Source organism: Chionomys nivalis, chromosome 4 (genome assembly GCF_950005125.1).
Source record: "Chionomys nivalis chromosome 4, mChiNiv1.1, whole genome shotgun sequence".
Classification (NCBI taxonomy): domain Eukaryota; kingdom Metazoa; phylum Chordata; class Mammalia; order Rodentia; family Cricetidae; genus Chionomys; species Chionomys nivalis.
The window spans coordinates 52,197,491-52,217,747 of NC_080089.1; the positions used below are offsets into that span (position 1 = coordinate 52,197,491).

Here is a 20,257-nt window from a genome sequence, read left to right on the forward strand (position 1 = left end):
AGAAGAAGTCAACTAAAGTCAGATGTGGTGGTAAATGCCAATGATATCAGCATTTGGGAAGTGGAGACCACTTAAGCTACACACACAGTACATTTAAAGGTAGCCTGGGATACATTGAGACCCTATCTCAATCAATCAATGAAGTAATCATTCAACCAATAAATAATTCTTTACCACTACTATGTTTGTTTTAACATTCAATAGATAAATTAATATAACCTATCACTTCAATATATATATATTATATATATATAAAGGTAAGTAATAAAAACAAGTTATTTATAAACCGTAAATAAAAAACTTGTAACGTCTCTTAAAAAAATGAAGGTTAGACTTAACATCATCCTTAGCAGAAGTGCGAATCTTCCAGTTTCCCCCCTAAAATTAAGAACAAAGCAGGGGGTGCTGGAGAGAAGGCTCAGCAGTTAACAGAGCAATAGCCACTCTTCCAGAGAACCTGGGTTCAATTCTCAACACCCACATGGCAGCTCACAATCATCTGTAGTTCCAGATCCAGATGATCTGACACCCTCTTTTGGCTCCCACCGGCACCAGAAATACAGCACAAAGAACATACATGAAAGCAAACAGCCATACACACAAAATGACAAGGAAATAAAAAAGCAGGGACCTCTACTTTTCAATGTAGTAAATAAAAAAAAAAAGAAGAAATACTAAAAGCATACTGATTGAGGAAAAAATAAAGCTATACTTGTTTGAAAGTAAAATGACAACCTACTTGGAAAATCAAAAGAAAGGAACAAAATGTTATAACAAGGCTTCAGAATGCAAATATACCAAAGGCTAAGAAAGTCTAAGCAAGATCTACATTTTAAAGCCCAAAAAACTATGATTAAAGAAATCAAATAACCATGATTATTCAGTTTCAGGGAAATTCAATCTTGTCATGGTTTCAATCTATTTCTCACTTGATCTGCAGATTCAATGTAATACCAATACAAATACCAGCCAGTTATTTTATGGGTATCAATAAACTGATTCCAAACACAAGCTGCAGGGCTGCCAGGTTCAGTACAGGAACTGGCAAAAGAACAAATCAAGGAGAAGAGAGTCCCAAATACAGGCACATGTACAGTCAACAGACCTTTGACAAAAGAACCACAGCAACATAAGGAAACAAAGTTAGTCTTTCTAATAAATGATATTAGAACTGGACGTGTAAAACACATGAATCCTGGAACATACTTTAAAAAAATTCAACATAAATCATAGATATAGATATAAAGCAGAAAGGGCTCAGGAGACGGCTAACTGGGCAAAGTATTACACAAGCAGGAAAACCTGAGTCTGGATCTCCAACACCAACTTGATAAACAGACACAGCTTCACACACCTGAAGCCCCAGCACTGGCCTGAGGGGCGGAGTCAGAGAAGAGACAGACCCTAGGAGCGGGCCAGCCAGTCAGGGTCAGTGAGAGAGGCCTCATCTCAGAAAAGGTAGGAAAGCATTTGAAGGAGGCATTCTGACGTCAGCCTCTAGTGTACACACACAAAATTTCTAGCAAAGACTACAGGAGAAAATCTAGATAATCTGGATGGAGTACAGTAGGGACTTAAATGCAGCATTAAAAGGCTAATCCACAGAAACAAATTCATTCATGGAGTAGACTTGAGTAAAACTAGAAACATGACGCTCAGGCATTCTTCCTCTGCTCCCTAGCCCACCACCAGATGACCTGCTCTGTTCTGCTCTATCACACTCCTTCCTTAACAACACAGCCTCTGAACCCGTGAGCCAAAACACTCCTTCCTTAACAACACAGCCTCTGAACCCGTGAGTCAAAACACTCCTTCCTTAACAACACAGCCACTGAACCCGTGAGCCAAAACACTCCTTCCTTTAAGGCGACTCTCTGAGATACTAATTACAGGAACACCAAGAGAACTTCCTGTGAACTGGGGACTCAGAGTGACACTGACACATCAATGCAGCTCCTTAGCTGCAGCAAATCAGCAGTGTGCTGGGTGCTGATATAGAGGAGACGGCATGTGTGAGGTGGGCAATGTGGAGCGCTTGTACTCCTCACACTTGCTGTCAACCTCAAATTTCTTCTCCTAAGACTTTTTTAAAGTCCTTTTATTCCCCCTCTAAATCGGAAGCCAGATGGTCGAATAGATCAGGAGGAAGAAGGCAGTGCAGGCAATGATGTCATGTTCCCACTGCTAACAGCAACACAGGAACAACCAGCTCTTACTTGATCTCCTTCACAGGTACTTTCTTCTGGAGAAGCTGCTGCACCATCCCTTGTTCTTCCGAGGGTAGTAAAATTAGTAAAGCTTCTCCATCTTCTTTGTATCTAAACAAAATAAAAATTTTCAAATGCATCAATACAATCTTCATTTTACATTTTGACAAGAGAGTAGATGACATGAAATCACTTAATTAGTAAATTCTAGAAAAACCCGCTTTAATCTTCCATGATGTCAGAAAAGTAGAACTTTAGCTGCCTTGCATCAAATTTCAACCACTTGCTGTAATTCCCACTGCCTTTAAGACTGTACTTCAAAAGTAGAGCTAGCATCTAAAAAAGAAGCAATTAAACAGAATTCCTCTTTTGAGATGGGGGTCTCAATCTTGTAGGCCAAGATGGCATTTCTTTTGTATGTAGCCTTAGGCAACAACAGGCCCAATCCCAAAGGGATAGTTTAAAATAAGTTCATACAAATATATCAAGGAGACTGCTTCCACCCAACCACAAGAGTATTATGACAAATTACTTATTAAACATGGCAACCAAATACACTGAAGAAATCGGGTTTTGGGAAAACTGACACATATGCCTGTAATCTCTGAACACAGAAGGCTAAGGCAGAAGAACCGCTGCAGGGTCAAGGCAGGGCTGAGATAACAGCAAACTCTTGTCTCAAGAACCAAAACACAGAAATCAATTCATCTGCCTATGGATCTTACTGATACCTTTAAAATAAAACTGTTCAAGTCAATTTAAGAAACAGGCCTACTCGGGTAAATACGGTCTCCTGCTCTTCCCTCACAAGAGCCAAGCCGTACTTTATACCACACCCTCAGAGATCTGTGCTGACACAGGCAAAGGCTCCCTAAAGTACTGACATCACTTGTGCTGCCTGAACAGTAAACTAACCCCACAGTGCCAACTGGGACACAAGCAGCAAAAGAGAATGAAATGGGACATCTAGGAAAACGTTTCACAGAAGAAAATATAATCTCAAAGCAGTCTTTACGCTCATGGTATAAAATCTGAAGGGCACCAACTACCAAGTAACTACTTACTGAGAACATGACTCACGGAAAATCAAACACACAGAAGCAGAGTCCTGTCCTCAAGCAATGTAATACTCATCCTAAACAGAAATGACAAGCTCCTAGGCAGAAGCAACAAACACACAGAAGCACAAGACTCCAGACAACGATCAAAGAATGACAAAGGACAGTCACAGGCAACAAGCGCCACCAACTCAGAAGTGGAGAATGACTATTCAGAAGTGCCCTTCCCGAGGAAAGATATGACACAGCAGATGAACTTCAGTCAGGTCTTTAAGGCAGACACAAAGGGGCCCACGGTGTTCTAAGAGAATGCTGGGTCATTTGGAGAAACCAGACAACAATGCAAGACTGATTTAGTAAAGAGAGGCCTAAAAAAGGGAAAGTGCACAGCTGGAATAAAAAAATGAACAGCGGGGAAGATGAGTTAAAAGGTACATTCAAGCCTGATTTTATACTGCCCTAAATGCCTCTGCAAGAAATTCTATAATACTGTCTGCAAATAATATTTTATCATTAAATGTTGAAAGAAAAATTGATTTTTGCAACTTAACTAAGAGAAGGTACTGCACTTTTATTATGAAATCTAAAGGAAAGCTTTTACCTTACATATTAATTTTAAAATCCAACTCTAATGAAGAAAAAATATATCCTTGTATGAACAGACTGAAAAAGATTAAAATATACCAAATGTTAAGCTATCTTTTATAGATAATTTGTTATTTTTTTTAAATCTTATTAATATGTCTGGCAGTAAAATGGTGAGAAAACAGATATCATGCTAGCTATTTACTGAATATGAACAGATATTTAAAAAAAAAACAGTAATAAATCCAAGCACTCAGGAGGCAGAGACAGGTGGATCTCTGTGAGTTCAAGGCCAACCTGGTCTACAGAGTAAGTTCTAGGACAGTCAAGGCTACATAGAAAAACCCTGTCTGGAAAAAAAAAAAGTAATACAGGATTTGATTAGTAATACAGAGGATGCTGTAAGAGTATGACAGAGAATATTACCTAATAGTCCAGATATTAAGAAAACTGTCCAGAAATAATGAAGCCTTAAATGAACCTTGAAGAAACAGAAGCCAGTCTAACATTAATTGTAGAGACACGGGAAGGATAATCAAGTTTTGCAAGGGAAACGGTAGTATTTCAAAGATCAATGAAAACTTGAATATTTTTGTCTTCATGCTTATTTGTCTTATAAACAGAAATATGAATATATAAGCACTCCGTTATCTAATTATCTGTCGGAACTCAAGAGCTAGTTGTAAATACCTTTCTCATTGTTTAAATGCAAAATCGTATGATTCAAAGTTACTCATCTTCATACACTACAAAAAAAAGTATAAATTCAAAACATTCCCCTTTAGCCACTAGACTAAGCCATACATGATGGCAGAAGTTATCAGCATATAAAATAAAGATGCATCCTGACCAAGTAAGATAGATGACAGACATCGCAACTGCTGTGTCTGCTCTCTGAGGGCAAGCCAGGCGGTGGTAGGACACACTTGGGAGACAAAGCAGGTAGATTTCTGAGTTCTAGGACAGTCTGGACAACATGAAGAAACCCTGCCTCAAACCCAAAAGAGAAGCCAGAGGACAAGCTGAGGTGGCACCATGAGTGAACTCAGAAAAGGCGCCACAAGCTTTGCTGCACAGCTTGAGGGGAGACCTGAGTTCAGACACCCAACCTCCAGGTAAACAGCTAGGTATAACTGCATGCCTAGAACTCAGTGCTGGAAAGAACGGGGGAAACAGGAGAATCTCTTGGGCTTGCTGGCCACCAATTTAGAAAAAAAGCCTTTATAATACAATCTAGTAATGAGGAAAGTGAACAAGAAAAAGAAAGCCAACTCATTGCTCTAACATATCCAAATGTGATAAATGAAACAGAAAAAGAGAAGGACGCAAAGGAATAGCTTGAGGAGGATAACAGAAAGCCACACAGGTAACCGTGGGAAAGCAGTACTTTAGAAACAACTAATATAAAAAGGGCTAAGGCAATAGCATTTCTAACATTTATAAGCAGCAGCGAGACCTGAAATGAAAAGAAAAATGATAGACAGACAGACAGATAAGGAAAGTGTATGGGGCTGTCACTGACTTAACTGGGAAACCCTCACATAGGAGTCAGAGAATTTGCCTTATGTTTTAAAAGACCACGCGGCCTGCTGAATTGAGCAGACCATTTGAGAACAAGAGCAGAGGACGCGCCTGAGAACCAGCTGCCTCCTAAGAAACATCAGCCCCTACTTGCCTCTGTGCCTCTACCAGCTGTATTTCATCTCAGCTCTTCAATGCTTCAGACAAAAGATTTGCTTTGCCCTTTATTAAAGTCCAGTTATCAACAGACATAAGCAGAAAGCTATATAAGGAAGCAATTTCATCCTTGGGAGAAGCAGACTCAGTAGAATTTTAAAATTCCCAGCTAAGTGAATTTTTAGGAATAGAAAATTTCATTTGAAAATAATATTCCTATCACATACCTAATAAATTCACATTAGGCTTAATTTCTTAGGGAAATTGTCTTTATTATTTCAGTTTGCAGAAAGTTAAGGACCTCATTGATTCCCTAAAATAAGAGCATTTTCTGCAAACCATGAGCCCTTCCCAATTTAGGAATTTTAACTAGTTTACAGCTTCATGCTTGCTGTTAGAGTGATCCCAAAACTAGGAAATGCAAACGCTTGCCTCTGCTGCCCCCTAGTGGAGTCACAGTTCACTATCTAAAGTAACTCAAAATTTTGAGAACTACAAAAAAAGGTGAAAATGGCTGAATTGGAATACAGCTAAAATGAATTTTTCCTCAGCAGTCTAGAAAAGAAAAAGTTATACATAAACTCCCACCTTCTCTCCTAGCCTCCCTACTACCCACAAACAAAAGGCTTATCTGGTGCTTGCCTACTTTCTAATAACAAATCTTCTGTGCTTTCAACTGCAAATTTTTTACTTAAAATAAAAGAAGTCAAGCTTTTGAGAACCAAAACATCAAGCCTTAAAGACAATTGCTGTGAAGTGGCAATATGTCCTACAGGACAAACCCTAACAAACTATCTTCACTCACTTGTCTCAAAGAGGACATCATTTTGTTAAGTGGGCTAAAGAAAATTTTTCTTTGCTATAAAATCCAAAGAATCCAGTAAAACAGCAAATGCTTGGAGACAGTAACACCTGACTCGCCCTTTATTTCTTCCTGGTAAGGCACAAAAGTAATGAAGCCATATTCTCCAACTTTAGCAATTTTTGTGGCAAAATCACTTTTTATATATTAATGTTCAATTCCAAAAGCAAACACTTTCTGGAAACCTGGTTTTAATTACAGCCTAACACAGAATTTTAATTAGTTTCAAATTTTAATTTAGCCTTTATTCAACTCAATTATTCAGTCTCATGGCCCACGAAGCTTTCTCATTATCTCTAAACCCATTAATGGCCATTTTCAACCACCAGAGAAAAAAGCAAGCAGAAGATATGCTAACCTCTTCACTGAAATGGTCAATTCAGAATGTGTTGTTTATGTATGAAGGGTCAGACTTCTACTTTAAAAGTTAATGACTGTGTTAAAAATACATTAAAATATTCTTTAAAACAGAAAAAGAAAGTAGTATTCTCTTCAGACTCGGCATTGCAGTATTCTCCTAAGTCTTCAGCTCCACAACCAACAAGATCCAATTTAATGCTCACCAGAATGTTCAACTATACTGTATTTCCACCAACTTCTTCAAAACTAAAAATCTCTTTAATCATCTGATATACTGAAATGATCGTTCATGTCACGTAGAGCTCCAAACACTGTTAAATATACTCTATGAAGGACGCAGTGTCCATCTTCCACATCACACAACTGGCACAGGCGAAAGACCTCGAAGTCTAGTCTAATATTTTTGAGATACCATATCAACCATTCCTATCTAAAGACACACAGAACCACAAAAATGCAAACGTCCATGGGTGCATACACCAGTTTTTACAAACTACATGTTTACTAAAGGAAATTAAGTCAGGGGTGAAAGGTTTTTTATCACCAGCTTCCACTAAGATCTCACTGTGAAAAGTAATCCAAAAATGAACCAAGAATATTAAGGTGTACCTTCGTAAGAACTGAAAACAGGGGTGGGAAGATGGTTAAGAGCGTAAAGGTGCCTATCATCAAAGCCTGGGAACCTGAGCTCAGGTCTTGGAGCCCAACTGAATGCAGAAAAGGAAAACTGACTCCACAAAGTTGTCCTCTGACATCCACGGGCATATCAAGTGTACTCACACATACATCAAGCACTTACACACAAACACACACACACAAAATAATAATAACAATAATAATAATAAACGGAACAGTTTGTGCTCCACTTTTCCTAGCTGTCAAGAGACAACAGTTTTATTGCAATGATATTTTCTACAGAACTCAGTCTCAACTCTTACCTCGTGTTTAAAATATATCATTAATTCCAATTCAGAGACTTCTTTTGTACCTTCTAGCAAATCAATCTACTTTAAAATATGCTTACCATTATATTATTGTCTTCCTTCTTTTATTCTTAAAAGAAAGACATTTGAGTATTTTTATTACAGTCATGTTTGCTGGTGACCCATGGTGTAAATTCAAGTCAATCAGTAACACTCAAACATTCTTTAGCAGTCTATGAAAATTAGGAAACAGGACACTCTACTTATTAGGCTACAGAAAAACTTTTTGCTTCAGGTGAAAAAAAAGTCTCTTCATACAAAAATATCTATTATTTTCTTCAAAGTTAGCTAAAAACTGATTGTGAAGAAAGGGAAGAGAGGAAAGGAAGAGAAAGTTTGAAAGACAAAGGAGGGAAGTTTGCAAAGAAGGAAGGATGGGAGGAAGGAAGGAGGGTAAAAAAGAAAGGAAAGAGGTTGGGAGAGAGGAAGGAAGATTGGGAAGGAGTGGGCACAGATCAGGTAGAAAAATGAAGCCAGTGAGGGAAACAGTCTTTGGCCCTCAGGGCTAAAGATCCTATCATCCCTGGGAAAGCATAGAGATGCTAGTCCAGTTAGAGCAACACCAAACTCCATGAAAGCACCAAATTACACCAATTGACAACTAGAAGAGTAAGAAAACGTAAACCAAAGAAACAGTCCACTTATAGCTAATCACAATTAACATGACTTTATTATATTAATATTTATGTTATTTATAATTCCTAACCATTTTAAATACTTATTACAATTTTACTGAATTGATATTCATTTGTTTTCCATTTTCTGTTCTCAAGTTACCTGGCATGTTTCAAGTGTGTTGTTGGTGTCTTCCCCACCTGCTCTTCGTCTCTCACTGAACCTGGACCTCATCTATTCAGGTTTCTACCCGTCTCTACCACACAGCCCTGGGACGACAGAGGCATGTCACTTCCAAGTGTTTGTACACGGGTGCCAACGACTCAAACTCCGGTCCTCACACGTGCACGGCAGGCACTCTAGAGCTCACGCACGTTAGGACACGAATTCTTCCACTGGACCAATGTCAGTCCTCTTCTAACTTCTCTTTAAGGCAGGGTCTACATTGCTTAGATTGCCTTAGGCTTACTCTAAAGCCCAGAAAACCTTGACTTTTAAGATCCACCTGCAGGAGCCTTCCAATCTCAGGCGAGTGCCACCGCATCCAGATCTCATCTCTCTCCTCTCAACGTCTGCACAAAGGACTAAGGCAAAGAAAGTACTCCAAGGCTTTTGAGAACCCTTACCAAATGTGACCCAGAAAGAGGTCAGCCATTTATAATTCTACAAATTTCACTATAATCTCATAGTACAACATATTACATAATTCTTTTCATTCATTTAGATCCATCTGTAATGTAGTTTTATGTCCCAGACATTTTTCCCACAGCTCTTTAGCCAGTATAAGATGCTTCAACATGAAATACAAAAAAAAAAAAAAAAAAGGAAACAAACAAATAAAAAATGTCACTAGGAGCGGCCTTCACCAATGTCTTTAAATCTCAATCAGAAAAAGAAATCTATGACTCCTATCAACCCTGTCCCTTACTAAACTTATACCACAGAAATTAAGAGTACAAGACCTAGACTAGAGAAGTCAGACCGTCTGGTTCAAATCTTGGCTCTTTGTATCTTCAAACATATTGTATTACTGCTTAAACACTGACTTCATTTAAAATAGAGAAATCATGAAGATTCATTGAGCTGACATTCAGTAAGCGGTTCTTAGAGAAATTTAGAAAGGTAAATTAAAACAAAACAACAAAACTTCATGAACTGTTCTCAACAACAGCCTTCAGGCTGTACTTTTTCAATTTGTTTATTGTGCATCAAAGTGTGAGGAGAGCGAGCATGCCAGTCTTTGTGGAAGTCACAAGACAACTTTTTGGAGGTGGCTCTCACCACCTGCCCGCTAAGGAAGTGGCTCTCTGGCTTCTGCTGATTCAGTGTTACTCCAGGCTAGCTAACCAGATAGGCTTCTTAGCATAGGAATACAGGTGAGCAGCCCTGCATTAGGCTTTTTAAGTGGGTTCCAGGGATCACCCAGGCTGTTAGGCTTACATGGCGAGCACTTTCATCCACTGAGCCATCTCCCCAGCCCTATCAGAGTTACCCACAACAAAACACTAGCACTCACATATCTAAGCGTTTCAGTCTTTGTTTACAGCTGGAGCAGAAGCAAGTTTACCTACACTGTAGAGGGCAGTGGGAGTATACAACAGTGACAACCAGCATTAAACAAGTGAACCCACAAGTCGTATAATTCCCTGAGGGGCAGCCACATCTGGCAAAGCCATGGAGTTACTGACGGTAAATGACCAGTTGCTCCTGCCTGTAATTTCTCTCATGAGTCACTTCATTTCTTCCCTAAGAACTTCATTTCTTCCTTAAGAACTGATATGTGTGTTTATCTCACGCATATGTCCCATTATCAGGATACACGTATAGCTGTGGAAGGTCACAAGATGCTTTTCTGCTAAAATTAATATTTATGAATATAATTTTCCAGGTGTTGTTTTTACTTATTCCAAGTCCAGGATAGAAGAAACTTGATTATACACAACGCTCCCAGTAACTGACTTTTGCATGTAGTCCCAGTGCCAGGCTCCAGGCTCAGCCAATTGTTTACCATCTGAGAACCCTCACCAACTTAAGGATTATGTGTAAGACCACTGGCCTTTCTCTCTGGCCAGTCATTATGACAGTCCCTAGTCTAAGAGAAACTACAGGACTTATCCTGTGTCATGAGAAGGGTCAGGCCCTAAAAGTGTAACATGCTAATTGTTCAGATTGTGGTTGGAAAAAAGGAACTGGACAGAGAAGAAATGAAGTGGAGGGCAGAGCTGTAAGCAGTAGAGACTATGTAGGCCTAATTAGGAACTGTAAAAATCCATGTAGCAATGTGGAGACAGAGGGAATCTCAGAAAAGATTTTTTTAAGTTAAATTAAAGAGAAAGTTATCATCAGAAAGCATCTGTTTCATTATTTTTCCCTCAGACAGAAAAAGTCTAGCCTTTAGATGGATAAGAACGTTTTCCTAACCCTTGCTACTTTGAGGTCTTCTTTTTCATTGCCCTGGAGCGGATCGCAGGAGCTGGCTTCCCATGGTCCATGTTAGCAAGCTTTGTTATTAAACAGTACAAAAGCAAAGAAATGGGCCACACCTACCTGGCAGTTCTACCAGCTCTGTGAATATATGTATTAGCATCTTCTGGACAATCAAACTGAAGAACCCAATTCACAGCTGGAAAATCTACACAGAAGAAATACCAAAGGGGGAAAAAAACAATTTCAATATCTAGACTGCAGTACTACTGTTATATTACAGTATCGTGTGCCAAGACTCTCTGCCACATCTCACTAATAAAACTTTATTAAAAACAAAATTGATCGCATTAACCAAGAAATTATAAATATTTTTCTACTTTGATAAAGTGAACTAAAATCGCTTCTTTCTGAAACAGAAGAGACAGTGCTTTGTGACAATAGTGACATATCCTGATGTTCTGGTTGTGAGCCTAGCCTTTAATGAAGGAGCCATCCCTCCAGCCCATACCTTCATGTTTAATGACCTAAAAGTATCACTCTTGGTTTCTGGGTCTGTGGAGATGGTTCAGTTTGGTAAAAAAAAAAAAAAAAAAAAAAAATGAAGTCAGGCACAGAAGCACTTTCCTCTTAACTCCAGCACTGGGTAGGCAGGGATAAGAAGATATTTGGGGTTTGCTGCCTATTTTAGCAAATTCTGTGAACTCCAAATTCAGTGAGAGACTACATATCAAAAAACAAGGTAGAAAGCACGGAAGACAATAGACATCACCTCTATTCTCCATACACTTTGCACACACATGAACAAATACATAGACACATAGACATATAAAAATAATAAAAATTTATACTTTACTTTTCCTGCTAGTCCTAACTCCAAATAAACTGGTAAGCAATCATACACCCTATATTTCTGAATACTACAAGCTTTATTCATTTCCACAGAAGCCTGTTCTCAATCTCTCAGAACTAACTCTAATCATATATAGGGTCTGCTGCAAGGATTTCTAAAGATGATAAGTAAAATTATTTTTGCCTGAACTTTTTTTTGGGGGGTAGTAGTTTGAGACAGAATTTCTCTGTGTAGCCCTGGCTGTCATAGAATTCACTTTGTAGACCAGGCTGGCCTTGAAGTCACAGAGATAAGTCTGCCTCTGCCTCCCAAGACTGGGATTAATGGCATGTACCACCAACACCGCCTGGCATAATAAGTAAATAATTATTAATTTTTAAAAAAGAAAGAATCACTGTAAGAAGGCCAAGATGACAAAGAGAATCACTTAAAAATATTTTCAGCTCTAAGTCGTTCTACACACCTTCAGTCCCAGCACTTGGGGTCTCTGTGACTTTGAGGCCAATCTGGTCTACAAAGCTAGTTCGAGACCAGTTATACCTACACAGTGAGACCCTATCTCAAGAGAAAGTAACTGCTAAAATAGGGTAGCACATTCCCCTACTGTTGATGTATGTTTAAGATGAATTACACAGGAAGAGTGACTGAAGACCTCAGGCTACTAGCTCTCTACTCACCTCCGCCGTACCTGCCCACAACGCTACAAGGTGCAGTCACCACTGTATCTTCTGAAGGTAAAGTTAAAGGACGCTAAACATAGTGATGCTAGAAATCAAAGTGACTAGTCAAAAAATGGATTTCACTGATTTTTATTGTTAAATTTCAGTTTTCAAAGTTGTAAGAATTTTCTTATCTTTAAAATTTAAACCTTTCATCTCCTTTGATGACCACAGAGGATCCTCGGGATTATGATTTAATTACCACGAAACATAACCACGCTCACCAGAAATGCAAATACTACACAAAGTTTCACTGTGATCTGTCATGTTCATCAACTCACCAATGTACTAAAGTCTCTCTCACAAGATCTGAGACTCCGATTTCCAGAAAAACACCCTATAAGTAAATATATTTGCCATGACCCCAGAATGGTACTCCAGCAAGCTCACTTACCCAGCCCTCTGGCTGCAATATCAGTAGCAAACAGCACGGCAGCCCTCTTCCGGACAAATTCGTTGTAGACTTCCATTCTTCTCATCTGCTGCTGCCGACCATGGAGAGCAAGGATAGAGATGCCTGGGCGCAGCCGGCAGAACACCCTGTACAGGTACTGAACCTGGCACAAGCAGAGAGGTAAGTCTGATCCTCAGAATGGAGGACAAATTTCACCAACTGTCAGTTTTTTAAAAGAAACGTAATCTAGAATTAAAGTCTTAAAACATTTTTGCTCACTTATTTTCTAAAACAATTTTGATGTCAAAAAATTAAAAAAATCTCAATCATTAAAAATAAATTTGAAAAAAAATTGTTCTTACATTTTTTTAGTCACCTAAATTCTTTCCAGTTTTGAACAGCTGTAAAAATACAACATCTACAAAACTGTACTTTAAAATAAATGGTTATCATATACATATCCAAGAGATCCTCACAGTAAAGCTATAGAAAACCGTGAGCAACTCTGAACAGAAGAAAGCCTTGTTTCCATCCCTCCTGCGACTTTCTTTTCCACCTCTGGACCCTCACAGAACTACAGCTTAGATTTTTAAGCTTGAAAGCCTTTTATTAGTATCACTGTAATTCATAAATTTCTACAACAAAATGTCCTCATGTTGTATATTTGTTTCTTATACAAACAGGCTGTGCTAACCTTCTCCCCTGACTGAGCACTTAGTTGACCCTCCTTCCTGAAAAGATAAGATGTAATAAATAACTTAGACATAAATAAAATTTTATTTTACAAGAGCTAGTTCCAGGACAGGAACCAAAAAGCTATGGAGAAACCCTGTCTCGAAAAATCAAAAAAATAAAATAAAATAAAATAAAATTTTGCTATAAATGTATTTCAATGTATAGGTCTAAAGGAGTTAACTATTGTTTTAGTTTTATTTCTTTACTATGTACTTACTACTAACTGGATACTGTTAGACTGAGGCAGAATTCAATATTATTTCTAACACATATTAAGAAAATTTGTCCACATAAATTAAAAACAAAATGTACCCAAAGGAAACTTAACTTTTCAAACTACAAAAATGCCAAAATCACAATAAAAGTAGTACATAAATGAACCATAAGCTCTTCTCCTTAAGCGAGAACAAATACACTTCTCTGAATCCCTTACTTCTAGTGTAAGGCTGATATTCATCAATTATTTATTAACTAAATAAGGACATAGACAAAATATTGCAGAAAGATTTTTTCAAAGGGACAAATGACTCTAAAAGGATCCTAAAAAGGACGTTCAGGTATAACAATTCATATTAGCCTTTAAAGTACCAGCTATTGACCTAGGGGCAGGGTAAAGGTCTGTAGATGACCATAAACAAGGACTTGGGCCTCAGGTCAAAAGGAACATTGTTCCACACTCTTGGAGGGAAGAACTGCAACACTGCAGAAAGCTTCAACTAACCTAGCTAGCTCCATTCCTTCTGCCAATGCTCTTGATGAAGAATACTATGCTCCCAGAACCATTAACACCTAAAGCAGTACTGAAGAGAAGACAGCAAAGTAACCTGCCTCCAATGGGCTTCAAGTTTCATTCGTGATTTCTGTAAGTTGTTTCTTATACTTTGTTCTTTTGGCTTTTGGGGGGACCCACCACCCAACTCACAAATAAATACCATGGAGTCTTAATCTTACTTACAAATGCCTGGACTTAGCTTGGCTTGTTTCTTGCCAGTTTTCCTTAACTTAAATTATTCCAACTACCCTTTGCCTCTCTCTGGGCTTTTTCCTTTTCTTGCATCTGTGTATCTTACTTTCACTCTTACTCCGTGGCTGGCTGGGCAGCTGGGCAGCTGGTCCCTGACGTCCTCCTCCCCATGTTCTCTCATTACTCTTTCTCTTCCAGATGTGGATTTCTTCTCCCTGCCTGCCAGCCCTATCTATCCTTTCTCCTGCCTCGCTATTGGCCATTCAGCTCTTTATTAGACAATCAGTGTTTTAGACATGCAAAGAATCACAGCTTCACAGAGTTAAACAAATATAGCATAAACAAAAGTAACACACCTTAAAATAATATTCTACAACAGATTTCCTTTCCAACAAAAATACAGGATTATCAGTCTTTATAGATCTGTTTCCTAGCATTGCATAACACACTGAGTAATTTGTCTAACTGAAATAGGACAGCTCAAAGACAGTGATCCAACACAAACACGTTCAAAAGGAAAAATTCAGGAGTCGATACCTCTTTGCAACTGGAGAAAAACACAATACTCTTCTTCTTTAGGTGGCTTCTCAAGAAGGAGAACAGCACACTGATTTTCTGGTGCAGCTCACAAACTATATAGTTCTGTTCCAATGTAGCAGGGGTGCTTGTAGAATAAAGAAAACAAATTCTTTTAACAATGTCATAGTGCTGCTTTGAAATCAACACACACAAAAAAAAAAGTACCAGTGCTCCATTCTCCCAATATCTATCACACAAATATTTTTTTTTCTATTGTCCCCTATAAGAGAAACTCACCAAGGCTACACATGTTCAGAGTCCTCGAGAGGTTGTATGAAAAGATACACAGCAGCACAAGCGTCAACCACAGGAAGAAGGTAAAGACCACTGTCTGTGAGGAGCAGCTTAGGAGAACTTTGCTGGGCTGATGGCTAATGTCTACATCTTTTATTGGGTTAGGGATTAGAGAAATATAAGCATTCATCTAAGCAATTCAGACTTAACACCTGCATATTTCATGGCAAATCTGACAAAGAATATATTAATATTGAACTCACAATAATGATCATGTATGCCGAAACATTTACAGGCACACAACATTAAAATTGGTTAGTACACAAAAATATGAAGAAATGGCTAGTAAACAGATAATCATTGGTAGATAGTAAGTACATACATAGCAGGTATAGGGCTGTATTATAGACATGAAAGTCACAGGGGGCTTATTAGGAAAGAGAGATCAATGGAAATGTAGTGACTGTATATGTATATATGTATGTATACATGTGAAATTATGAATAAACAAATTTTTAAGGAATGTATTATAAACATCTCGATTTGTTACATGTTAAAAAATTCATAATAATGTCTGAAAAGTACATATAGATTTACTATTGGAAAAACTCTTATAATTTTATTTCAAATTATGGCATTATTTAAAACCAAAGGTTTAAAAAGAAAATCAACCCAAACGTCCATTACTAAGGAACGTGTGGGATGAACTATTAGACACCCACACCATAAGGTATTATGCAACTATAAAAGAATGTGAGATATATTCATGTATCACTGTGGAATGACCTCTGGAATCCATCATTAAGTAAAGAAATAAGTAAGAGAATAAGACAGTACTCTGGTACTGTAAGACCGGAGATAATCGAAAAACTAAAAGTCAAATACTTTAATATAGCAAAAGAAATGATAAAATAGTATTGAAATTTAAATTTTCTAATTCATGATAAATTCTTATATTAAGAGAAAAAAAGAAAAGCCAAAGGATGTGAGAAAATATTTGCAAACGAAACATGCAATTAAAAAACATTCTTCGCAAAACTCAAAGAATGCTTATGAAAGCACAAATCCCCAATTTAGGAGAAAAATAAATAAATCTCTCAACAGTCACCTGCCCAAAGGCAATGTCAGATCACGAAAGAACTTAAGATGTTCCACAACCAATAAGCATATAAGATGCCTCTTACTTATCACTTATGAAGAGAATTCAAATTTAAAACAAGACACCACTAAACACTCCACTATATACTTAACGAGCCTCCAGGATCAGATTTTGAAAATGATACAGCCACTTTTGAAGTTTTTTTCCCAAACCATTCTTGTCATCTAGTCCAGCAATCATACTCTTTGGCATTTACCCAAAAGAGCTGAAAATTCAGTCCACACAAAAAACCTGCATCCAGACATCTAACAATTTTATTCCCAACCACCACAACTTAGAAGCAACCAAGATGCTCTATAATAAGTGAGTGGATAAAATGTTACACTGAGATAATAAAGTCATTTCGGTAGGAAAAGACGTCAGGACTGGGGTATAGCGCAGTAGGAGAATATTTGCAGACCCACACAGGCCCTCGGTTCAGTTCTCAGCACTACAAATTTTAAAGCCTTCAGACACCACCGATAAAGCCCAACTGGCCTACTGAACAATACATGTTTCCTAAAGCTATCTTGTCAAGGAAAAAATAATCTTGCTTGCTTAGAACAAAAATGATAAATATTTTATAAGAGATACCTCAGGACTGGGAAATGGTTCAATGGCTAAAGTTCATATTCAAGTATATGCATGAGAACTTGAATTCAAATCACCAGAATCCACTTAAGCAGAAGAATATCTATAACCATAGTACTCCTACCACAAGATGGAAAGCTGGGGGTGGGGGGAGGAGAAAGTGGCTGGAGGAGAACATGAGGGAACAACAGGAGGTTGAGATGGGGAAAGGGCAGAGAGAGAGCAAGGAAAGAGTTATCCTGATTGTGGGAGTCATTATGGGGCTAGTGTGAAACCTGGCACCAGGAAAACTTCCAGGAATCCACAAGGATGACCCCAGCTAAGAATACAACCAACAGTGGAGAAGATGTCTAAACTGGCCTGCCCCTGTAATCAGATTGATAACTACCTTAATTGTCATCATAAAACCTTCATCCAACAACTGATGGAAGCAGATACAGAGATCCACAGCTAAATATTGGGCCAAGCTTCTGGAGACCAGTCAAAGATGATCAAAGAGGTTAAGACCATAATGGAAATAGCCACAGAACAGCTGACCTGAGCTAGTAGGAGCTCACTGAATCCAGACTGATAGCGGGGAAACCTACATAGAACCAGACTAGGCCCTCTGAATGTGGGCGACAGTTGTGTGGCTTAAGCAGTCTGTGGGGCCACTGGCAGTGGGACCACGATTTATCCCTAGTGCTTGACCTGGCTTTTTGGGGCCCTTTCTTTTTGGAGAGATACCTTGCTCAGCCTAAATATAGGTGGGAAAGCCTTGGTCCTGCCTCAAAGTGATGTGTCAGACTCTGTTGACTCCCCATGGGAAGCCCCACCCTCTCTGAGGAGTGGATGAGGGGAATGTCCGGTGGGAGAAGGTAGGGGAAGAGGGAAGAGGGGAGGGAATGGGAACTGGGAAAAGTATATAAAATGAGAAAAGACTTTTTTTTTTTTTTTTTTTTTTTTTGGTTTTTCGAGACAGGGTTTCTCTGTGGTTTTGGTTCCTGTCCTGGAACTAGCTCTTGTAGACCAGGCTGGTCTCGAACTCACCGAAGTCCGCCTGCCTCTCTGCCTCCCGAGTGCTGGGATTAAAGGCGTGCGCCACCATCACCCGACTGAAAAGATCATTTTTTTAAAAATTTATTAAAATAAAAAAGAAATATTAAAAAACCTTGATCCTTTAAACCTTATTATAAATTACACTCTATAAGCAATGTAACCTAGAAAGCCACAGATCTATATAACCAGTCTACTGAAAGTAAGATATGACTCTCCCTATGGAGGCCCCTATCCCTTTCTGAGTATTCCTTATGATCACACTGGGCACCTCCCTATTAACCCATCTGCTTAGGAACGACATTAAAAATATTTTTTTAAAAATCCCTGCGTCATGCCGACTAATCCTGAAATTCCTTTCAGCAATCCCCAAATGGAGGTTCCTAAAGGAAAGGCAACTCTTGACTGCTGCCAGTGACCGTGAGGAGTTAAGTCTCTGTCCCCGCCACCTATGCCAGGATACACCTCAGAAAATACCATGTGACCTCGGTTAATAAAATCCTTAGCAAATCTTTGAAGACAGTAACTTCAAAAATCACCAAAATCCTATACGAAGACACTGACTCCTTTAAGACACCCACATACACACTTTAATGCCTTACCTTTCTGGGGTGCCTCTTTCTCTTAACCTCATACTGAAAATCTGCATATATTATAATCTCTTTTAATAAACTGCTTCGTATATCTAGTGCTGAAATTATTTTCTGCACCAAAGTCAAGAATTCTGGGTTTGCCTAAGTGAACATCTCTGATAAACTCCGATCACTACCAGCAGCAGTGTGGAGCTGTGACCCACGTCCACCTCTGTTGACTCCATTCAGCCCTACGTTGGAATCCCGCGACAGAGGAAATCTTACCTCATGGGCAGCCAGAAAGCAAAAGGAATGGGAAGAGAACTTTAGGGTTTCCATATATCCTTCAATATCAAGCCTTTAATGACTTCAAACTACTCTGCATCCTAAAAGTTCCCCAAACCTCCCACTAATACTACTGGCTAGTGATCAAGTTTTCAACATATGAACCTCTGGGAACATTTCATCTAAACAACCAGTCCTAACAAAAACTATATACTTGGGGTGACAAGATTCCATAAGGTAACTATATCAATACAGCAAAGGTCCAACTCTATTAGCAAATATTGGTAACAGAAGAGACTATGTGGCAGGAGGGAGCATACAGAAACTCTCAGTACTTTCCTTTCAAGCTTGTTGTAATTCTGTAACTGCCCTAAAAGATCCCTTCAAACAGATAGGGATGTAGCTCAACAGGCATAGTGCTTACCTAGCATACCTGAGGCCTTAAATTCCATACCCAGTGCCAAACAAAACCCTGTATGGTAGAACAGGCATGTACTCCCAACATACAAGAGGCAGAGCCTAGAGTGAGTTTGAGGCCAGTCTGGGATACATGAGGTCCTGTCTCAAACAAACAGAAGTATTTAAAATTAAAGTAAATTGGCCATAACCACAAAGGAATGTGTTAACAGAGCAAAATAAAAGGAAATAAGCTAATATTCAAAAACATAGAAACTATTTCAAAGTACTTATTTACAATGCCTTACAAAAAAGAAAGGCAATGGAACCTCAGACTTTTCTAAGTCATCACAGTGCTGCTAGTGTCGGTAACGCCCTTAAACTACTGCAGGCATGATGACTAGTAATAACTACAGGTCTGTAGAAACGAAGATATGTGGTACAAAGAACATACTTTCAAAAAATAGAGCTGAGTAAAAAGCCCCCAACCCTAAACTCGATTTCTAAGTACCAGTAAGAAGCAATGCACTGACTCTTGAAAAGCTTGTCCACTGGAAAACCTCTAACAAAGTCCATCCTACCAGCACTTGCATCAGGATATTTAAATTACATATCCTTTTCAAAAGAGATATGTAAGAGATATGTGAGCCAGAAACATCTACAATGAACCTAGAACAGCAGAAAACAATGAGCCCAAGGACCGAGAGTAGACATGTCACACCGATTCAAGAAACAGCCTAAATATCACATTCTCAGACAAGTACAGGACAACTCCAGAAAAAATATTAAATAAAATAATTTCTGTTGCATGAAAGACATAAAAATGCTTTAAATCTATATACTAGAGATCATTAATCAGAGTTATCATTAATCATCAAATCTGAGTCAGTACAAAGGAAAAAAACTGGTCACAGTATCAAGTAAGCTACCAACTCAACCTCAATGCTGATAAAGAGAATAAAGCACATACCCATGGGTCTCCCTTTCCTCT

The 20,257-nt window shown here is 38.5% G+C and overlaps 1 protein-coding gene across 2 annotated transcripts in view; it reads right to left on the reverse strand.

Annotated features, from left to right (window-relative positions):
- The window catches only part of Ddx10 (DEAD-box helicase 10), a 167,358-nt gene that overhangs the window by 130,695 nt on the left and 16,406 nt on the right, over positions 1 to 20,257 (reverse strand). For both annotated transcript variants that reach the window (XM_057768914.1, XM_057768913.1), the window contains exons 7-10: positions 14,974 to 15,100; positions 12,738 to 12,900; positions 10,895 to 10,979; positions 2,217 to 2,318 (exon numbers count right to left, since the gene is read on the reverse strand). In XM_057768914.1, the coding sequence (XP_057624897.1) occupies positions 2,217 to 2,318; positions 10,895 to 10,979; positions 12,738 to 12,900; positions 14,974 to 15,100 (477 nt within the window). The remainder of the gene's footprint in view (positions 1 to 2,216; positions 2,319 to 10,894; positions 10,980 to 12,737; positions 12,901 to 14,973; positions 15,101 to 20,257) is intronic.